This window comes from Pangasianodon hypophthalmus, chromosome 25 (genome assembly GCF_027358585.1).
Source record: "Pangasianodon hypophthalmus isolate fPanHyp1 chromosome 25, fPanHyp1.pri, whole genome shotgun sequence".
Lineage (NCBI taxonomy): Eukaryota > Metazoa > Chordata > Actinopteri > Siluriformes > Pangasiidae > Pangasianodon > Pangasianodon hypophthalmus.
Genome location: NC_069734.1, coordinates 6,657,621 through 6,672,619, shown reverse-complemented (window position 1 = coordinate 6,672,619; position 14,999 = coordinate 6,657,621). Strand labels below are relative to the sequence as shown.

At 38.4% G+C, this 14,999-nt stretch overlaps 1 protein-coding gene across 1 annotated transcript; it reads right to left on the bottom strand.

Moving 5' to 3' along the window:
* Positions 1–5: 5 nt before the first annotated feature.
* tmem276b (transmembrane protein 276b) lies at positions 6–14,699 on the bottom strand. The gene is made up of 4 exons (XM_026937410.3): positions 14,074–14,699; positions 4,430–4,543; positions 4,032–4,169; positions 6–3,234 (listed from the first exon to the last, which is right to left on the bottom strand). Exons 1-4 carry the CDS (start codon positions 14,447–14,449, stop codon positions 2,984–2,986), a joined length of 879 nt encoding a protein of 292 aa, XP_026793211.1. The 5' UTR covers positions 14,450–14,699; the 3' UTR covers positions 6–2,983.
* Positions 14,700–14,999: the final 300 nt, after the last annotated feature.

The following is a 14,999-nucleotide window of genomic DNA, read 5'->3' as shown; positions in this document are numbered from 1 at the left end:
ACATGTTACACAGTATTTACATTTTATTTCCTGTAAAATAAAAATCAGATTAAAAATGGACACAAGTCTCTCAATACATTGAAATAAATTCACCATAATAGTGTCATGCGAGACAATGATTCCTGTGCTTCATGAAATGAACCCTTAGAAACAGTTCATACAAAATGAAAATGGTGCTACTTCCGGTGCCAAAATAAATGGCGGATATTGTATAAATTTCTGATTTATAGCTGCTTGGTGATTCTGAACACATACGGTGTGCTTTTTCACTCTCTCGCAACATTTTGTGTGCTAAGGAAGTTGATGTGTCTCTTATCAGTTGCTTATTAGACAATTTTCTATTGATTTTTCACTTAAACAAGTCAGAGCAATAACTGCAGCTGTGACTTTAAACTCATATTCAATCCTGAAAAGTAATATTAATGTGCTGTACTCAGGTTTTAAAACTTGTAGTGCTATAGTAATCTCCATCTTTAGTGCATTCCATATCTACATCAAAAGATGTGCAAATCGGTGCACTGCATGTAGAAAAGCAGGTCTAGATCTGATTGGAATCAAAATTTTGTTGGAGACGTCTTACAACCTAGAACCTGTTCGCTGTGAATTCAGCACAGCTCTGTGAGCCCCAGTCTGTTCATTACAGAGGAATAAAAGTAGGGCAGGGACTATATACAATATGAAATTGATATTTCAGTAAATTATGTAAGGAATGAAACACGACAGAGTGTGCTGTTAAAGGAAGATAATCATTGACAGGGTGGTGCAGCGCAACTGTTCTCACCCGAAAGTTGACCTCCATAACAACATTTCCTGAAGTGTTTTATTTCTCTCACACCACAGTAATTTGCCATTAAAGAACAATACTTCATACATTTTAATAGTCTATAGTTACATTTAATGTTGTGGAGTGTCTGAAAAATATATTAGTTCCTGTTATCACTTACATTATAGCAGCTATAAACACTCATTCCCTCACCAGCCCCTCGTTTTTTTTTAGCTGGGAAGAAACAAATGCAGCTTGTCATGTTACCAAGAAACTGCACAGTCCTGAAGACTTTCCTGTGTCAGAAAACTTCAAGTTACAGCTGTACCTCTGACTGTTAAAAATGCTGACACTGAAGACTCCTTCCAAATATGCTAACTAAGTATCTCCCTACAGAAAATTTCACTATATCAACAATTACACAAGTTTTTTTTTTAATGTTTATGAGAGCAACAACTGATTCAGATGATAGGGTATTAAAATGAGCACATTAATATAAACCTGTAGTTTGATTTACAGCTGGCACTACCCTCAGAGTTGCTGTTATTGAAAATTAATCAACACCTTCTCTCCTATAAGAATCAAGAACTCAACAGCGCTGTGGTGTAAGTTAAATTTATTTGCTACTATAACACTGACATTTATAACACTAATTAATTTAAATGTGGCTTTTTTTTTGGAGGCACTTCATTAGTAAGAATTGTTATACATATTGTATATCATTATAACATTTTTGCTGTATAGCCCACCCCTGACAACTGTGGCCAAGGTGTAGTCTGGGTAATGTAAACATTATAGTATGTTACATACCAGTATACAATGTACCTTTACTATAGCATTAGGACACTTTTGTATGCACCACTCATCTAAACAGTGTTATTTATGAGACTTCAGATTGTGTACAAGTTGGATCCTAGGCTTCACGCTTTTATAGGGAAGATCCGAAAGCCCCGTGGGAGAGAAAACAACTATAAAGGTGATTTCTCTGGTTTTATAATTGGTCATAAATAATTAGGATTCCTGTTGTGAGCTCACAACAGCAATTCCGCTCTACAAGACGTGATGTTCAGAGAAGCATTGTTATAAAAGTCAGCTCAATTATTTATACTGCGTGCTCTTGAGGATTGAAACGTTTCCAATCCCTCAAACCAGTGAGGTTGCCCAGTGTCAGCATGATAACAAAGAAAAAAATTAAGCCCCGTTCTTTGCCAAGCCTTATTTCATATAAACAGTGGGATGAAATCTACAGAAACAATGGATTTATACAGACAGACTTTAGAGGCCCTAGAAAGTTTACTTCACTAATGCATCAATCCAACCTTTAATGTTTCTTTTATCTCATAATTCCACACATCCTTTCCTCGGTCTCAAGGCTGTTCTCCTCTCAGTAAAGTCCTCAGCCTTATGTCACAGTCTTTACAGCGATAAGTCCAGATCCTTCGGCTCAGTGAATACCAGTGTAGCATTTTCTTTATTTTTTTTTTGCTGATATAGCTCTTTTTAAAGCTCTAATCAGGAACTGCTGTGGCAGGCTAGTTTTTTTGTACTGCTGCAATAGAGGCTTTAGGAAATTACCAATGCTACAAGGTCAGTCTTTTGATGGAGCACAAAGAGCTCGGACCATGGTGGTGTTTATACAAGTCCTGATCAGGATTTAAATCTCGAAAGGTCAAAAGCAAAAAATGCAATACAGTCTACTCAGAGATAAAAAAAACATGGCTTCAAGATGGTGTTTGTCCCTGCTAGTCCTGACTTCTTTAAATGTTTGTGCATGTGGTATTGAGAACAGAGAGCACCATTTTAAGATGTATGTTCATAAAGAAATAGAAAAATCGCCTTTTGGACATCTTTTTCAGTTTAGGTTTGGGATGGCGGAATGTTTAGTTGGAATGGTCTATATGTGTATATTGTGTGTGTGTGTGTGTGTATGTGTCTGGTTGTCTACATTTTCTATGCTGAAACTATCCTGACTGTGTCTTATTTAGTGTGCTTGAGGAGTGACAGTGAGAGCTCAATCTAATTTATTGTGTACAGTTACACGTCACTAGCTGCCATGCAGGAGACGAATATTATTATCCAGCTACCTCCAGCACTCATGTCCTGATGCTGAGGAGAGGTGTTAAACTGGATAGTGGAGTGATTTCAGCAGTCTGAGTGTGTGTGATGATGACCAGACCAGCATCCTGTGCTGATGTTGTGTAAAATTTGTGGGAAAGTTTCTCACACAGTGCCATTCTCATGCCTTGGTTTGTGGACGGTTGTATGGGTTGAGGGGCTGCTTAGGGATGGTGCGAGTGTGCACAGGAAGCCAGCCAGTAACGTAAGACCCAGACCACCCCAGGCACAGAACATGGACCAGCCGTATCCGTGACTGATGTCCTCGGGAAGGCCGTACAAGTACTGAGGATACCGTGACAGCTCAAAGTTGATTCCCGCCACACAGGTGCACAGGGAGATGATACAGCAGGTTCCTGGCAGGAGGAGGAACGAAAGAGAGGTCAGAACAGATAGATGGGGAACAACCTGAACACTGTACTTACAGCAGATTAGTTCTGACATGGGCGTGAACATGATTTCATGTTTCTGGATCCAAGCACAAGGTTCTCCTCCATCATCATGAGTCATCACTGTGTGCCTTCAGTTACTCCCACCCATGAGCTACAGGCATACCAGTGAACTACCAGATAGGAAAGCTAATATGCAGCTCTTCATTACATCATTCATCTTCATTAACTGCTTTATCCTGGTCAGGGTTGTGGTACATCCGGAGTGGACACTGGGCATGAGGCTGGAACCCTGGATGGGGTACCAGGGCACCATGCACACACGCATTCACAGGCTCATTCACACATAGGGACAATTTAGCGTACCCAATCCACATACCAGAATGTTTTTGGGAGATGGGAGGAAACCAGTGGACCAAGAGGAAAACCATATGTACACAGGGAGAACATGGAAACATGGAAAAGTACTGAAACACTGACCCTTATATATGTTATATACTAACTTACAATACTCAGAGGTAATTTCATAAGCAAACACTTAACTGATGTACAAACTAGACAAGCTAAATTAAGTGCCATAATATCACCACTAGATGGCGACACAATCAAAGCGGTGAATTTTAAATAGTCCCAGGTCACAGTTGTCTCTAAAAAAAAAAATATCCAACAAAAAAAATACTGCAATAAACCCAACATTCAACATCTCTCTCTCTCTCTCACACACACACACACACACACACCTACCCACACACACACACACTTACCTCCCATGAGGAAGAGTAGGCCAGCTACATACTGCATGAGGTCGTGCTGCTGGCAGCAGCCCAGCACCCCGATGATCCACCCAAAGAGGATGATGGAGACAGCCATGCCCACAAAGCCTGCAGTCATCCTGCGCAGATCTACACACACACACACACACACACACACACACAATTCACTTAACCTCTCACTGTATGTATATAAGAAAGTACCACTATATCAGCGGTTATTATATAGCCACCTAAAATAGTCACTGCAAAATTAAAAAATAATACACTGGCTCTTTGTATAATTTGTACAGTAATATGAGTATACAAGTTATACTTTGGGTTAAAGTTGAAAGAAAAAAAAACGTATGGTCTGGAGCATCAGATCACTGTGAGAGTTGTTTAAGACTTACGCAGAGCATGCCACTCATCCTGCCGGATGGTTTTAGTGATGTTGACTGGTAGATTTCGGGGCAGGATGGAGGAGGTGTAGTGATATGTCACTGGAGTGCATCTCTGAATCACACCTGCAGGGGCAAATTAGTGAGAAAAAGGATAAACACATGATCATAAATTAAACTAAAAGAATAAGAACAGTTTAGAATTTTAGAAATGCACATATTTTGCAAAAAAGTGTCAAATATTAATCTTTATTTTAACAATTCCTTCAATATATATTTTAATAAAAATAAAAATATAACAAAAATATTTACAGCTTCAGCAGTGAGTGAAAAACTTTTGCCTTTTTCCAAAATTAAATGTTTCCCCCCCCAAAAAATTCCTCCTAAAACTATAGCATCTTTTATTCTTTTATACAATGACAATCCCTCCAATATTTGACATCATGACATTTAAACCAAGCCTTAATAACCTAATGAGGCTTAATAAGTAATTTTAACACCTAATTAGTAATTAGGCAATTCCTAAGTTATTCTACAAGATATAGTAATATTTCTAGTTCAGAACATGCTTAAAAACACTTAATTAAAAATATTTCTTCTACACTCATCACCCACTTTAATAGGAACACCTGTACACCTGCTCATTTATGCAGTTATCCAATCAGCTAATCATGTAGCAGCAGCACAATGCAAAAGATCATGCAGATACAGGTCAAGAGCTTCAGTTAATGTTCACATCAAACAGGAGAATGAAGGAAAATTGTTTATACAGACAGTTCTGTGAGTGGAAACACCTTGTTGATAAGAGAGGTCAGAGAAAAATGGCCAGATTGGTTCAAGCTACCAGGAAGGATATAATCACTCCTTACTACTGTCGTGAGCTGAAAAACATCTCAGCATTCACATAACATCAAACCTTGAGGTGGATGAGCTACAACAGCAGAAGACCATACTGGGTTCCACTCCTGTCAGCTTAGGAATAAATAACTTAGGAATAAAATAAATAAAATTAAATAAATAACTTAGGAATAAAAAAAAAATCACCTGGTCTTTTTCCTAATCTTCAACTGTCCAGTTTTGATGAGTCTGTGCTCATGATAGCCTCAGATTCTTGTTCTTGGCTGACAGTGGAACCTGATGTAGTCTTCTGCTGTTGTAGTTCAACCACCTCAAGGTTCAATGTTTTGTGCATGCTGAGATGCTTTTCTGCTCACCATGGTTGTAAAGAGTGATTATATGACTATATCCTTCCTGGCAGCTCGAACCAATCTGGGCATTTTCCTCTGACCTCTCTTATCACCAAGGCATTTCCACCCACAGAACTATTGCTCACTCAATAGTTCACTCAATCACTAAAAGTTTTTTTGTTTTTTGCACCATTCTATGTAAACTCTAGAGCCTGTTTTGTGTGAAATACTCAAACCAGCCCATGTGGTCCCAAAAACCATGCCATGGTTAAATTCACAGAGATCACATTTTTCCCAATACTGACATTTGATGTAACATTAACTGAAGCTCTTGACCTCTTGATATGATTGACTGATTAGAAAACTGTATGAATGTGCAGGTGTACAGGTGTTTCTAATAAAGTGGATGGTGAATGTATATGTCAGTGATGTGAAATAAATAAAGGTAGGGTCATACATTTTGGAAATTTCAATTCAATTCAATTTTATTTGTACCATACTTTTAAGAATAAACAAGCCAGAGCAAGCCAGAGCAAGCCAGAAATGTTTCTTGATGGAAGAATGTTGGATTATACTGCTGAGTGCAAAAACTGGCACACCCTTAGGACAAAATTAAGAAGATTAAAAAAAGCTAATTTATTCCAACACGATTTAACATGTTAGATTTCACAGATGTTCCTACATTAATTACCATTGCCATTATTATGCCAGTGTAACTGCCTCCAACCTTTTTTCAGTCCTCGGAGCTGATTTTGGATCCTCTCAGTTGCAGGATTTTTATAGTTTTGTCCTGTTTAGTCTTATCAAATTTCCACTGCTAGCTATTTCTTCACCTAGTAATCTGTAAGGGTGAGGGTTAACACATATAAAGCCAGCTACTGTCGCACATGCAGCATTGTAGAGAAGTTGAATTCGGTCGGAGGAGAGCATGAACTGCCCTGTTCTGAAAATCTGCATTCAGGAAGACAGTGTTTGAATGTGTCCTATTTTATTTCTGTGAAAATCCCATAAAGTTTCAGGAGTACACCCAAAACGTATAATAATTATGAGGGGGTGAGCAGGGGATGGGATTTTAATTATTTATTTAAGTCATTTAGGAATAAAACATTTATGAGTGTACTATAATAGGAAAACAATCAATGACAGGGTGGTGTGATGCTTGCATGACTGCCACCCCAAAATTGATTATTTTCCAAATAACAGTATGTCCTGAAATGTTTTATTCCTCTTATATCACAACGATTTGCAGATGCTAACAATTTTCTATTTATTAAAGAATGACGTCATACTTTTTTATCCATTTATACAGTAGTTATGTCTAACACTGTGGAACATCTGTGAAGGAAGATAGTTCCTGTAACCATGTTATCTTATAGCAGCTATAAAGAGTCGTTCCCTCACTAGCCTCTAGACGAAAATGTGCAATTTGTCATGTTACTGAGAAACAGTGAAAAGTCCTCTGTCCTGAAGAATTTCCCATATTTGAAAACATTACCTCTGACTGTTAGAAAGCGCTGACACTAAAAAAAATGCTTAAAAAAAAAAGCCAAAAAAAATGGTAAATAAACATCAACTTAGAGAAAACGTCAACAATTACATGGTTTTTAATCCATTTATGTAGTCATGCAAGTCCCTGTGTAAGTTGTCACTATAGAAATGATGTTAGAACAAGTGCATTAATATAAACCTGTGATTTGAATTACAGTTAGCTCTACTGTTAGAGCTGCTGTTAATCAGTACCTTATGGCCAATCAGAATCATGAATTCAACAGCACTGTGGTATAAATTAAGATAGACTTAAGAAGTCTTAAGAATTAAGCTAAGTTTATGCATTCCCATTTGCTGGGAAGATGTGATAGACTGTAAAATGGAGTGTAAATATAATGTGAGCGGTGTGAAAACTATATTGATATTTTGCCGTGATGATGATTTATATAACGATGTGTGACATGGGTAAATGAATAATGTGATAAGAAGTGTCAGACATTAATTATTGATAGAGTCTAGAAAGAAACTTTTGCCAAATGTTGCAATATTTAGTGGATGTAAAACAATACTGCAAGTCACGTTGGAAAACAGTTTCAATATCATATTGAATATTTAACCATAGCATATTAAATACAGTGAAGTGAAAAATATATGGACTCAAGATTGATTGTTAAAAGTTATACCAGATTGAAATAACCTGGCAGTAATTTTACATTTTCTATGCAAAACTTAAACTGTCACTTTGCATCATATGATGGAAATGAGTTCAGGAAGACTAAAACACAATAACTCAGAATAACATTGATTATCTCATTACAGTGGCATCTGTCAAAGAGTGGGATTTATTAGGCAGCAAGTGAGCAGTCAGTTCTCAAAGTCGATGTGTTGGAAGCAGACAAAATGGGCAAGCGTAAGGAACTGAGTGACTTTGACAAGGGACAAATTGTGATGGCTAGACGACTGGGTCAGAGCATCTCCAAAACAGCAGGTTTTGTGGGGTGTTTGCGGTATGCAGTGGTTAGTACCTACCAAAAGTGGTCCAAGGAAGGACAACCTGTGAACCGGCGACAGGGTCATGGGCGCCTAAGGCTCACTGATGTGCATGGGGAGCTAAGGCTAGCCCGTCTGGTCCGATCCCACAGAAGAGCTACTGTAGCACCAACTGCTGAAAAGTTAAAGCTGGCTATGATAGAAAGGTGTCAGAACACACAGTGCATCACAGCTTGCCGCGTATGGGGTTGCGTAGCCGCAGTCTGGTCAGAGTACCCATGCTGATCCCTGTCTACTGCCGAAAGGGCCTACAATGGGCACGTGAGCATCAGAACTGGACCATGGAGTAATGGAAGAAGGTGGCCTGGTCTGATGAATCACATTTTCTTTTACATCATGTGGACAGTGGCAGTGTGATGGTCTGGGCAATGTTCTGCTGGGAAACCTTGGGTCCTGGCATTCATCTGGATGTTACTTTGACACGTACCACCTACATAAACATTGTTGCAGACCAAGTACACCCTTCATTGCAACAGTATTCCCTAATGGCAGTGGCCTCTTTCAGCAGGATAATGCGCCCTGCCACACTGCAGAAATTGTATAGGAATGGTTTGAGGAACATGACAAAGAGTTGAAGGTGTTGACTTGGCCTCCAAATTCCCCAGATCTCAATCCGATCAAGCTTCTGTGGGATGTGCTGGAAAAACAAGTCCAATCCATGGAGACCCCACCTTGCAACTTACAGGACTTAAAGGATCTGTTGCTAATGTCTTGGTGCCAGATACCACAGCACACATTCAGAGGTCTTGTGGAGTCCATGCCTCGATGGGTCAGAGCTGTTTTGGCACAAGGAGGACCTACACAATATTAGGTAGGCGGTTCTAATGTTATGGCTGATTGGTGTATGTATGTATGTATGTATGTATGTATGAGAGAGAGAGAGAGAGAGAGAGAGATGATGGGGGATGTGCCAGTCGAACAGCCAGCTGTGATACAGGGGGTTAGAAGCAAGCAGGTGAGAAATTCATACCAATTAGTCACTATCATACATTACTGGATGCGGATCTCAACCCTGAGTCTGTTCTGCATTATGGGGAATAAACCAGTACCATACATCAGTGTTATATAATGTATACTCTGTACCACAACAGTCATATGTCAATAGAAGTAAAAGAAGTAAAAAAGTATTACTGGGAAATTACTGAGTAAGTTAAAATAGCCCATGAGAAAAAAACAAGTAATAAATTATCTGATACATGCAAGTAGCAAAAGTACTTGGGTATCAAAAATAGAGAAAAAAAGATCTTTACCTATTACTTTACATGTTTTACGCATGATCAAAAAGCTTTCTCGCAATCTTTGAACAAAAAAGTACAAAACGTTTGCCATTTTCTTTATGTTCAACATATGCCACTTGCCTAGTGAGCACACACATTAATGTAATTTGTCAGCCAACTGTGTCGTTGAAAAAAGTTAGCTATCAAAATATAGCTAAATTGTTTTCTCATCTGAATATAGATAGTTAACATTTTGAAATAATTAACACAGTTATTAAAAAATGCAGACAAAGATGAATAGACTAAAATAATTTTTTTTTACCACAGAGGTGTTGAATTCTTGAATTTGAAGGTGTCAATTACTTTTCTCTAACAGCGGCTCTGACAATAGTTATGGGTGTAATTCAAATCACAGCTTTATATTAATGTGTTCATTGTGCTACATTATTGTTTCTATACTAACAGCTCATTCACAGGGACTTGTATAGCAGGCAGTCCTCATAATCTAATAATAAAAAGATCAAATCTCATTACCGAAATCTTCACGACATCAACAATTATTTAAAGTATAATTGTTGATGTCGTGAAGATTTCGGTAATGAAATGTTTTTTTTTAACATTTATTGAAGTAATGGGTGTCAGTGCTTTGTAATAGTAAATATTTCACCATGGGAGAGTCTTTAGGACAGACAGCTTTGCACTTTCTGGTTCCTTTGTAACAAGACAAGTTGCATTTTCTTGCCTTTTTAACTTGATGAGAGAGAAAACAAGAGAAGTTGTTTATTTTTGTTATAAGTGATAACAGGGACTAGCTTGTCTTGCCAGCATTCCATAAATGAACTGTAACTATAAATGGTTAAAAATCACTGCATATAGTTCATTAATAAATAAATAAATCCACTTCACATCAAGCCATACCACACCACTCCATCTTGCATTGTTTTCCCAAAGCAACATGGCCCAGTGTGTTTTATTCCTTTCCTAAGAAGTATTTTAACCACTTTCTTAACAGTCACTTGGTGTTTTCTCTCTTGAGGTAAAAAAGTAGTAAAATGTCATTCACGAACAAGTCAGTCCCATGAATCAGCTCTTTGAGATGAACATTGGGAGTCAAATCTCACATCTGAAGAGCTGAAAAATTATCTAAGTTTTAGTCTCAAAATTAGAATTTGCTGGCAGGGAATTATTAATTTTGCAATAAGTAATGAAAGTGGAAGTTAATCAGATTAAAATATAATGAAGTAGATGTTACAGTTTACTGAAAAATTCATACTTTCAGTAGTCCTGCCTCATTATTATACAGTACTACAATACTAATTCATTAAGGACTAGCTATAGCTAAGCTTAAATTTAACAAGCATTTGGTACATGTTGGTCCTGTAACGGTAATGGTAAACTTAAGAGAGCCTGGATTATTCAGATCTACTGCCTTAAGTATTACAACAGAATAGAACTGAAGATAGTGAAGAATTGTCTTATAAAGCTATAGAATAACTGAAATGTTGGTGAAAATGCTTACAAATAAAGTAAAACAAAAAAAATTATCACTAAACAAACCTTTAGTTCCATATAATTGTGTCGTTTGTTACTGTCCTTTTGGACTTATCTGCATCTAGGCAGCTTTAAAATATATTTTATATTTTTAACAGCCTGCTTTATATGTATAACACATATAATGTAAAGGTTTTTTCTTACCACTTCTCTTTAAACAGGAATAAGTTTATTGATTACCAATCTATTGCCATTGAAGAACCCCAGAAAATACATCACTATGTATGATGCATAGCCACTTACAGGTAGGTGAACAAAACTAATATCCTATGAACAGAAAAAACAGACATTCTCACCACCTTGCTCAGCAAATTCACACCAGAAATAAGTGAGAACAAAACTCTTATTCTAGGTTTATATATGTAGATCAGCTTACGTCATTACTTTAAATGATTTAGAACTCTAACATCAGCGCTGCTACTCCAAAATCCCTTATAAACACAAGCTGTAAACAGACATCGAGTTTATTCTCAGTCAAGCGGAGTCGAAGCCATCAGTTCCAGAGCAGAAGTTCAATTCTCTATCAGTGGCTGCATATTGCCAGAGCCTGCTGTGGAAGATAATAGCCTGGTTCGCACGACTGAGTTGTTTTGCTTGGCTGTAACTGGTTGTTTTATTGTGTGTGGAAATGCAGCATCAGCACATGTATAAAGGGCAAACACAGCACATATGCAGATTAAGTTTGATTAGAAGAGGTTGCTAGCATCTAGCTTCTGTTACATTAGGAATATCAAACTTCAAAGGCCGGATAGGATTTATATAGGGTTCACTTGAATACAGGTTCAAATGAATGATTAGCATAGTATATTACTTTTTATAACATACAGTGAACAAGGCAATGTGAATTAAGGGTCAATATAGAAAGAAGGACAAGGGGAGAGGTAAATGACCCATGCTATCATTAACCTACCTTCTTTTTATGCAGTTTAAAGGAAGTTAGGGCCTAAAACTACTTGTTTAGGGTTTGAAAATAACTTATAATAAATCAAGGAGGGCCTTCTGTGCCGTAATGCCACCTGACCTGACATATCTATGTATAATACTCATAAATAAAGCACAGATAATCATAAAAGGAACATAGTCCAACATGTACCAAATAATAAAAAATCATGAATTATCTTAGTGTTATAACAGTGTTAACCCTCTATTAAACTTATATTGACATAAATAAATTGTTGACTCCAACAATTTGGCACCCTTAATGACAATAGTCAAAACTGAATAACACACAGAATGATTGATCATTTTAGCTTAAAAGCCAATATTTTAAAAAGTTTCACAGTTTTATTAAGTAATGCATTTTCTATGCAAAACTCTGGTTTCAAAATTATTAACCAAATTAATATTTTATGAAGCCTCATCTGGAGCAAATAAAAGCACTTGAGCCCATAAAATCTAACAAGTTTGTAGATGGATCAATACCACTCCTTCAAACAGAATATTTCAAGGTAAATTCAGGGGTGTGAATAATTTTCCCACATATGGTTTAAGAGAAAATTATATTTTTTAAAGAATATTTTTATGAAAATGCTTTTGTTAGAGTAAAGGCAAGGAGCTTCTATTTTTTTTTTTTATTATCGTGAATAAAATTTATTATATGCAATCATTTTTGCCTGTTTTCTTGTGGAGTTGTCTGTACAATTCAGCAAGTCAAATACCTGTCTGAGGTGATTCCCATTTTGGAAAAAGTAAAAACCATTATCACCTTCATCACTGTCATGCTATTTTAAACACTCCCCACATAATTGTTCATTAAGAGGGCAAAGCTTACTGATTAAAGAAGTACACTTATAAACTGCACATATTAACTCTGACACTAATGATATAATCTGATATCACAGATTCATTAGACTCATTTTTCTCACCATCTGCACAAGCAATTGAATATCATTTCAGACATGAAAAACAGCAAATATCAGTGTAAAATTGACCCAGACACCTTAACTAACATGTTTTAAAGTCAAAGCCAAATAGGTCATGGACATGGAGTGAGTGAGAAAAACAAATGTAGTCTGAGACATAAAGCAGACAGAAATGTAATCCTGGATGCTGGCTCTCTTTCAGATGTTCTGGACAGGCAGAGTGCTTCATCACTGCTTTATCATTCATGGCACCTATACAGCCACTTAAATGCACAAGGGAAATCCAATGAACAAATTATTGATGAATATGAAGTCAAGTGGTCAGGCAGCCAAGATGCAATAGAACTTGTGCAAAGGCAGGGGCAAAAATGTTGACCGAAGGATAAAGATTTGTGTCAACTAACAAAAGCAATGTGGGCAGGTTTGCATGAAATGACAAACATGTATAATTATAATTATTATTGCTCTGTAAATGTAGTTTTAAAAAAGGCAAGAGAACCTTGTTTTCTTATATAACATTCTTGGATGCTTTTGTTGTCTGTAATATTCACAGTTCTTGCTGGAATTTAAATTGCAATTCTGGCTTTACTAAGCTATATTCCAGCCTGGTAAAACCACCTTTCTGCATAAGGCCTGGTTGGAAGCTGTGTAGCCCCTGTTCGCTTGTATCCCCCAACCCGCCGATCTCTCCTGCCTGTGGGCTTATAAATAATTCACTCTTTGCTTCTCATACACCCCGTCTGCACATTAAACCTATTATAATTCATTATATCATGGCGGATTTCTAGCTGATGCAAATGCACCCTGCACAACGGAAGTGCTGAAGGTTTTTTTCCCCCATGGATGTGTACTGTTTACTACACCTCAACAGTGAAGAGCTCAGTTACGATTCAGCACCATGGACAGAGGATTCAAACGCCACTGACTTTCCTGTCATTGCATAAGACATTGATCAAATGCAGTAAAATGTAATCTTACTAAAGCTCTCAAAATCAGTCTGACTGAGCTATATGATAGCAGGATGTTTAGGAGAAGTGCAAACATTTCCAAAACACAGGAAATTACGGCCTGGATGTATGAATGAATGAATGAACACTGGTGGTGAGCTGCAACATTCCTCTGGCTGATTTTTTTTAACATCATTTAAAAACCCTTTGTATTTTCTAACAATAGTAAAGACACCATGCAACACAAAAGCTCCAGCTTTGTGAAGTTTCTCTATTTCTGCACACAGGACGCGCTTAACGCTCCAAGCTGGTGATTTTTGCACAGAAAAACCGGCAGCTCAGTGAAAGCCTCACCTCTGTAGATGAGCTCGTCCGTCTCCAGGTCGAAGCCGTCGCGGTAACACTTCCTCCACAGACCCGATACAGTGGAATTGAACCGGCGGCTGCAGTGCGACTCCATAGCCGCCAGCGGGGCAGCGAGGTGCCGCTTCTCTCTGCTCAGCTCTCCAGCACCGGTTTCCGGCGGCATCCGGAGAGGCAGGTTGCGGTTCGAGATGGAGATGTAGCCCGGGTCGTTGCGGTTGCTAGCGTAGCTCTTGCAGCGCTCGCGGTGCCGCCGCGCGTCCGTCTCGTACCAGTAGTCGGTGCAGATGGCCATGGCGAGGAGGCAGAGTGAGCCGAACGCCAGCAGCAGGCCCGCGCTGGTCAGCAGCTTGGCGGCGGCGGCCATCTTTCTCGGTTGGACTAAAGGCGAGACGGGCGCGCGGCACAAATAAAGCGGTCGCTCAAAAGAAGATCTCGTGCTTCTTCGACACCGACATGCTGGACCCCGGGCCGCGCTGTGCTGATGTTAGTGATGAGGACAGAACCGCCAGATGTGCGTTTATCCCAATATCAGTTTGAGCTTCAGAGAGAAAGAGAGAGAAGCAGAGAAAAGAGGATGCTGGGAGCAGTGCCGAGGAGGGGTTGGAGGGTGGAGTGCGCTCTCTCTCTCTCTCTCTCTCTCTCCCCCTCCTTCCCCGGGCTTTAGGAGAGAAGGAAATCATCGCTTGAAGCAAAACAGAGCTACAGGGTAGAACCTATTTATTGCTTGTTATGATTATTGTTAAACTTAACAAGCTATCTAATAATAACTCAAATAGGCTATATTTCAAATAACCTCAGTGAAATCTGGGCTCTCTGATGTCTAATCATAACAGAAGTACAGACAGAAGCATCATACACCCATACAAAATTTATAACCCTTAACCGGTTCCTCCAGAGCGACAACCGCCAAACCC

Excerpts from the sequence above, each read along its gene's own strand:
- tmem276b (XM_026937410.3), bottom strand. The coding sequence starts at position 14,449 with ATGGCCGCCGCCGCCAAGCTGCTGACCAGCGCGGGCCTGCTGCTGGCG. Across the intron at positions 4,544-14,073 it reads GGACGAGCTCATCTACAGAG|GTGTGATTCAGAGATGCACT; the intron begins GTGAGGCTTTCA and ends TTGCCCCTGCAG. Across the intron at positions 3,235-4,031 it reads CCTACTCTTCCTCATGGGAG|GAACCTGCTGTATCATCTCC; the intron begins GTAAGTGTGTGT and ends TCCTCCTGCCAG.